The following is an 8,121-nucleotide window of genomic DNA, read 5'->3' as shown; positions in this document are numbered from 1 at the left end:
AAGGAGCACCTTGTGCTCCACTGGTTAATAACTCTGGTGCTCCAATCTTTTTGGGGATTATGGGCCTTAAACCAGGGGTAGCCTAACACTACAGGTACTGTAGGAGAACTGATGACATGGAAACTTAAATGCTCAGAGTGATTACCAGACACTAGTAGTGAGAAAGGAACAGTGTGAGTGTCAACCCAAGCTAGGCAATGACCATCTACTAGCCTCAATAGCCTTAGGGAGTGAATCAACAGGCAGAACTGGTCAACAAGTGTCTTGTCGATACAATTCTCATCAGCGGCACTTGTATTTATGTATGACTATGTACTGTACTCACAAGAGGTCAGTGTCGTGCTTTTTATCCACAGAGAGATGATCATAGCTTACTTCCAGCACGTCGTAGTTGCAGTCCTGGTGGAACTCCACATCAAACTCGTGGCTGGTGAGCGTCATGCTGCTGCCAGCTGACGTGGTGATATACCAGAAACACTCTCTGTTTTCAGGTTACCATAACCTGTGGGGGGGGGGACATGAAGTAGAAGGGGGCAAGAGTCACTCACTGCAAAACAACAATGAACAGTGCATGATGTATGACTGTTCACTGCTGACGGGAAATTAACTGAGTCAAATTTTAGAACAGATCAAACTGCACAGTCATTATTTCATGGTCACTGCTTGATCTCATATCAGATTCATTTTTATTTCAGATCATGTTTTTTGTTTTCTAATTCATGCTTGTCTTGTTCCAACTCCTGAACTTCCTGCACTCTAGTGCAGTGGCGCTAGGGCGCCCCACCACCCACCACATTACCTTCAATAAGACATAAAATTGTTTCATTAAAATGAAATATTAAAATAATATTCTAGTATTCTACTAGGCAGCAGTGTGAATTTGCATTTTAGCTAAATATTTATGATTGCAGAGCAACATTTATCATTTATATTTATATTTATATTTAACATTTATCATTTAGATTTAGATTTAACATTTTGATTTAAAATGTAATATTTAGAATCACCTTCAGTCTAAAGAAACACTTCAACCAGAACATGCAGCCAGTGGACGGCCTCCATCACTGTGTCAAAGGTCAGTATACTCTGTGATCTTCTTTATTAGACTGTTTCAGCTTCATGCTCCTACAGTGTGTCCTCTGTGTCCTCTCAAACCATTCATTCCTCTGATGGCCTGAAATTAGGTGTTGAGTTATATCTGACCTGCTTCTCACAGGATATGAGCAGACGAGGTCGCCTGTGTTATTTTGAGAGTCAGGTCATGTGGTTTGAGGCAGCCTCACAAAAATCAAAAACAGTCCGATTCCTGCTGTCCTCACACAGCCAGTCCTCTCTCAGCGAGGTGAGTGGGTTCATTCAGTTCTGCTCAAATGAAAGAATAACATCTCTAAATGTAAACTTAGTTTGAATCCTCCTCTGAGTGGTTTCATAGTAAAACCTGTAACCATGTTTCTGAGACAAACTTTAATCCTGCCTCTGACAGACTCATCATTAATGTATTTAATGTGATTTTATTTTGACTGAATTAAAACAAACTAAAGACAGCATGACTTTGAAGCAGCACTCTGAGGACATGGTTATTATAAGTCATGGTACAGAGCACGTATCACTGTGATAGAGAAGTAGAGATATAGAGACATTGATTTCAAAGATTAAAGTTCCTCTTCTTAAAAACTTCACAGTGGTTAGGTTGATGAAGTGAACAGTTATCCACAGATCCAGGGAGCAGGTCTGTCCGTCTGTGAACATGATGATTGCTAACTTCTTCCTGAGTGTCCTTTTTGTGTCAGGTGAGCTTTTTCTCTCAGTTCATGTTGATTTCACTTGAATCATTTACATCTGGACTCCAAAGTCAATCTTTAAATCTTCTGATGTAATAATCACTTTGTTCATTGATCTTATAGGAGCTCACACTGCTTGTCCTGGGCAGGCAGATCTGAGTATTGCAGCACCAAAGACGGTGCAGGCACTGAGTGGATCTTGTTTGCAGATCCCGTGTAACTTTGCAGCTACATCAGGTGAAGAGATTGACAGCACAGGGAACATCTCTGGAGTGTGGATTAAAAGTGACCTCAGGTTTGCCTTCAATCCAGACAATGTGGTTTTCAACAGCAGCCGAATAATTAACAACTACACCATGAATCTGACTGGAAACCTGAGGGAGAAAAACTGCACCACTCTGTTTTCAAATGTCCTCACAAGTTACACAGACATGTACTTCTTCAGAATAGAGAGCAGCACATTCAGTGCAACAGCTTCTTGTGATCCTCTACACATCACAGTTAAAGGTAAGAGAGTCTTTTTATACATGTTCATAATGTTGGTGCAGCTTTCTCTCTGTCAGCAAGGACCAAACTGATGAAATCAAAGATTCTCCTACAGTGAATCATACTTTTGTGTTCTATTTGACTAATGAAGCTGATCCTGAGTCTGTTTCTAACTCACAGATTCTCCTCGGAGCCCCAGAATAGAGATCTCAGGAGACCTGAAGGAGGAGGAGTCTGTCACTATAACCTGCTCAGCTCTCACTCCCTGTCCACACTCTCCTCCTAAACTCACCTGGAGTCTCCAAAGAGACTCTCTCAACAACATGGAGGAAAACACAGATGGAACCTTTACAACTCAAATCCAGGAGAGCATCACTCTGTCAGAGCACCATGATGGATACAACATCACCTGTTCTGCCACATATCCTGTGAATGAAGGCAGAGATGTGAGGACAGCAGAGGAGACAAAGACTCTCAGTGTTTCATGTGAGACAACCAGTTTGATATTGACTCCTGGCAGAATATGATGATTTATGGGATGTCAGTTAATCTTTCTTTGTTCCTCAGATGCTCCTAAACACACCTCAGTGTCCATCAGTCCATCAGGTTTGGTGTCAGCAGGTACCCTGGTTAACCTGACCTGCTCCAGCAGAGCCAAGCCTCCTGTCAGCAGGTTCACCTGGTTCAGGATCAGGAACAACAGACCTGGGAACGTATCTGAAGGAGAGTCTTACAGCCTTAATGTGACTGAAGGAGGAGTTTATTACTGCGTGGCCACAAGTGATCTTGGTAATCAGACGTCTTCAAGGATTCATTTGAGTACTTCAGGTAAATACAGAATTGTACTGAATCTTATTATATAAGTCAACCCAGTACTCCACTCTCACCTGTGTGTGTGTGTGTGTGTGTGTGTGTGTGTGTGTGTGTGTGTGTGTGTGTGTGTGTGTGTGTGTGTGTGTGTATGTGTGTGTGTGTGTGTGTGTGTGTGTGTATGTGTGTGTGTGTGTGTGTGTGTGTGTGTCTGTGTGTGTGTGTGTATGTGTGTGTGTGTGTGTGTGTGTGTGTTTGTGTGTGTGTATGTGTGTGTGTGTGTGTGTATGTGTGTGTGTGTGTGTGTGTGTGTGTGTATGTGTGTGTGTGTGTGTGTGTGTGTGTGTGTGTGTGTGTGTGTATGTGTGTGTGTGTGTGTGTGTGTGTGTGTGTGTGTGTGTGTGTGTGTGTGTGTGTGTGTGTGTTAATTAAATGTGTATGTATGTATTTAATTGTTCCTTAGTAATGGCCTCCTGTTAATAACTCACATTATCTGTTCTTGTTTATATAAAATAGTCCTCTGAAAGTAAAACACTAACATGTAAAGATAAAGGAACAAAGAGAGTATATTACAGTACATGATGTTTCAGACACATAACATTATAAAGCATGCTGTGTTGTTACAGTTCATTCACAGTTCGGGGTTGGTGTCTACATCACAGTCAAGGTCCTTGGAATAGTTCTTCTCTACAGTACAATCTTCATCTTTGAGTGGTGAGACAAACTTTCAGTGAAATGATCTTTAGCAGCCAAACACTTCCTGTCTCTTTACAGTGTTCTTTAAACATCAATGTTCAACCTTTTCTTTTTCTTCTTCCTCCTTTTCTTTCAGTTGCTTTTGGTTCAAATGCTGCAACAAATCAGTCAAGGTGAGCCTCTCCATGAGGACAGCTTCATGGTGATGTTAAGATAAAGTTTGACTCCTGATCTCTCATGAGCTGTGATTTACTGAGATCAGCTCAAAGTGCTGCTGCTGTTTGTCTTTCTGACACCACTCTGTCTGTGTGTTTCCTTCTCTCAGGAAGGTGTACGCTGACACTGTCAACAGAGCGCTTGAGATTGAAGCTTCATGAAGGAGAAGAGGATGATGTTGACCTCAGTATCATTTTGACCCAATATAGAATATAGCTGTATTTCTTTGTCCTGTAATTCTTACATATTTAATGGTGTTAGCTTGCAGCAGGTTGATCAGAGAGAATCAGGAGGAAATAGGACGCATGTTTTTGTCCATCATAACTGAATGATAATATTGTGCAGCTTCACCTTTACATGGTGTAGAAGTGTGCTGGTTTATGGATGTGTTTGTGTCCTCATGTTTGTTTCTCTAAGTGATGTTTTCTTTGTGAATGAAACTGTTTGTTGATGAATGAAGTGAGACGAGAGATGAAAAAGAAACGGAAGAACTTTGACTCCAACAAAGTCAACCTTTGAGTCTTTATTCAATAAATCAAAAGAATGTTGAACTTAATACGCTCATTTTCTTTGATTGGCTCTTTCTACAGCTTCTTTAGAAACACACCTGCTATAGGTGACTCTCCTTGTTTCACATCATCTAAAGCTTGTAAAGATGCAGGACAGGAAAAGTAGTCTGCAACATGTTTCCTACTTTCCCCTGAATGCATCTGGATTCATTCATGTGTCATCCAATCAGGGCTTCACTCCTTCATACTGTAATCAAGCTGTCATAGAACCTCTACATGTTCTAACACATGTTCACAAACAGGACTCAGTCAGCACTGTGGAGCAAACTTTGAGGTAAAGTCACATTCAATGAAAGACACATGTGAGGAACAAACTGCAGCCTCTCTGTGTGTGTGTGTGTTCTTCAAAGTGTATGCAGGGAGAAGATATCTCTGTAGGTGTGTTTGGTTTGCATTCCTCTGTGTTGAAGGATGAAATGAATTTAGTGAAAGAGAAGAGGTTCGAGGTGAGCTGACCATGTTCTGAGCAAAGCTTAGAGAGAACATGTAGAGAACTTTATGAACAGAGAGGAAGACGTTCATTTCCTCAGTATGTTCATGTTATATATGTCATACATGAAGCTTATAGGTTTGTAATGAATACACTGAGAAATGTACAAACTTGATATTAATATAAAAACATTGAAAATAAAGTCAACTTTAATGAACTTAAGATGCACCTAAAGCTTGGAGCGTCCATATCTCATCATGTACTTCAAATGAGCAGCTAATGAGCTCTAACTACTCAATAAACTGGTTTCAATGGGCCAAAGACTCTGCTATGCACACTGTATTCTGACACTTTTGTAATGTTTGTGATTAAATTCCTTTATTTCAGGAGATGTTTAAACACAACATGTGGAAATGTTGAACCAATAAATGCAGATGAGATTATTACGTATTTTTAGGAGCCCAGGTTTTTATTACTCTGCAATGAATAAATATCTTCAAGACAAAAACTTTGTCACTGTTCACTGTTTATTAAAGTACAAAAGAAAATGTGGAACACAAGATAAGTCTGAATATTAGTACACAATAGGTCAATGAGATTTAAAAAGCCTTGTCAAACATTGGAGCATATTAAGATACACACATTTGAAATGAAAGTCTAGTCATACCCTAGTAATGTGACTGCAGAGCTGCCTCTGCTGTCAAACTCACTGTAATGTCAAACTCATGTTTCCATCTCAACACAAACAAACTGTGTGCCTGTTTTTCCCTCACCAGCCAGCAGAGGGCCAACAACAACCATGTGTTTTAGTGAATGGAGGAAGACTAGATGTGGTGGAACAATTCAAGCATTTGGCTTTAGTTTGTAATCCAACTTAACCTTCAAGGAACACATTAAACACATCTTTAATATTATTAAGTTTAACCTCTCAAATTTCAGCCCTACAAGACCTTTCCTCACTTCACAGTCAGCTAAAGATTATATGCACACAATGTCACACACACAACAGCCAGTACGTTAAACCCCTCAGGTCTCTCTTCAAGAGGACAGGCAACATTTAGGACAGGAAACCTCTTCATTTCCATCAATACAACATAGTAAGCAAGTATAGTATTTCAAACATTAAAGCTGGGGTTGGTAATCAGATTTAGATCCACTTTTTGTTATACTGGTTAAAATGATCTTTATGTCCTGATGGTAATCAATACATGATGTGTTCTTTAAAAAGAACAAAAAAAGCTGCTATCTACAGCCGGAGTAAACCTGGGAAAACACCAACCAATCACCGTTTTTTGGGTGCCAAAATTTTAAACCATTCAAATCCCGTCCTGCCGTTCTGCCCGCCTCCTGCGCGTACATTTCCCCGGCGTGCACTCTGAGTCCCCGTCTCCTGCCTCTGCTTCCCCTGACTCTACTGACTGCCCCTCTCGCTCGACCTCGGGCCTGTCCCCTCTGACCTGATGAGGTGCTTTACTCAGGACTGTAGTCCGGATCAGAGACGCTGTAGGGATGACGAGCAGATTGGTGAACACGTTGATCTTTAATAACCGGTCACTGTCGGCTGTGATCACGCCAACCAACAAAACAACAATCAATGTTTGAATGAATGAAGAACTTCTCCTCTTGTCTCTCCTCTCTCCAGCTCACACACTCTACACCTCTCCTGATGCCTTCACTGACCGTCAACACTGTAGGAATTAAGAACATCTACACTGAACACGTTTAACAAACAGTAGATCTGTTACAGTATTATATATGTGTTATAACTCTTCTCCTGATATAGTGTCGCCGGATAATGCTAGCATGACAGCTGTGAGTACTAACAGCAGCCATGTTTGTTTGTGTTTTTAACTTTCATGATAATGTTTTGGTGAGGACCAGTTTTGATAAAGGTCACGATCATATGGTCGCAAGTCAGCGGCGCTCGTGCATGTGAGCGGGGGGGGGGGGGGTCGTTTTGGCGGAGCTCCGAGGGAGGAGGGGAGGGGTTAGACGGAGTCATGAGTCATGAGGAAAAGCTACATTCAAATTCATGCTGGTTTTCCGAGATTACCAACCCTAGCTTTAACAACTTTCAAACGTTTGAAGATATTTGTTTTGTTTTGAAAGTTTGAAATGGGCTTGTCCCCCCATCATTGAACAAGTGTATTCAGAAACAACACAATGTGATAAATACCAGAGCAGAAACTAGAGGAGACTGTGATGTACTAAATTCAGTCAGATGGTAGTGTCTGTTAGAGGCACACAGTCCTGGAACAAATTACTTCAACCATGTATTTATTTTCTACATAGCTTATTTTGTCTTCTGAACATACTTTTATTATCATCATTTTCATTGTAATTTTATTTATAGCTTATTAATTACTTTCTTCTATTCATATTATTTATTTATAGGAGCAACTTTAATGACTGAATTTCCCCCCGGGATAAATAAAGTATTTCTGAGATCACGAGCCCGGAACCCGAGATCTCCATCTGACACACACAGTCTCAACCCGAACCAGGTTCTGCAGGGAGAAGAGCTCTCCACGACTCCCAGAGCAAGTGTGGACTGACTATGATTAGTGATGTGCGGATCGATACTGAAATATCGATACTTCCGATACCAGATCTTTATGCTCTAAAATGGATTCTCAAATCAACATATGGATACTTTTGGTACTTCAGTCATTTGAGGCGATGTCTATCATTAACAGGAACACAGTGGAAAGTAACTAAACCATTGAGATCTTGTCTAAATGATACGCGGTTGGTGGGAACTACTAGTTCTAGTTCTTAAAAATTAAACAATAATTTATTTTAATGGTTTTATTGTTTTACTTATTTTATGTTTTTGTTTTTAAAACACCATTTTCACATATTTTGTATGATTGTGTCCTCTGTTCGGTTTCTCTGTTGAATTAGCTCGGCTATATTATAAATGAGGTCGCTACCTCCGTATACTTACGAGTTAAAAAATAAATAAATAAATAAATTACTCAAAAATACACAACTTTTTTCAGATTTACCAGACACATTCGGTATTGGATCGGTATCGCCGATACCAGCCTGAATTTTATTCAGTATCGGATCGGAAAGGAAATCGGTGGTATTGAACATCACTACCTGTGATAGCTCACATGGGTCCTATTTA

General features: G+C 40.3%; 1 protein-coding gene across 1 annotated transcript in view; it reads left to right on the top strand.

Moving 5' to 3' along the window:
• The first annotated feature begins 1,304 nt into the window (after positions 1 to 1,304).
• The window catches only part of LOC117828778 (vascular cell adhesion protein 1-like), a 32,171-nt gene continuing 25,354 nt past the window's right edge, over positions 1,305 to 8,121 (top strand). Inside the window, exons 1-3 of the mRNA XM_034706093.1 lie at positions 1,305 to 1,342; positions 1,683 to 1,790; positions 1,905 to 2,288. Coding sequence (XP_034561984.1) covers positions 1,748 to 1,790; positions 1,905 to 2,288 — 427 coding nt within the window. The 5' untranslated portion in view covers positions 1,305 to 1,342; positions 1,683 to 1,747. The remainder of the gene's footprint in view (positions 1,343 to 1,682; positions 1,791 to 1,904; positions 2,289 to 8,121) is intronic.

This window comes from Notolabrus celidotus, chromosome 17, assembly GCF_009762535.1.
Source record: "Notolabrus celidotus isolate fNotCel1 chromosome 17, fNotCel1.pri, whole genome shotgun sequence".
Classification (NCBI taxonomy): Eukaryota; Metazoa; Chordata; class Actinopteri; order Labriformes; family Labridae; genus Notolabrus; species Notolabrus celidotus.
Note: the sequence above shows the minus strand (reverse complement) of the source record. Positions and strands in the feature narration are given on the sequence as shown.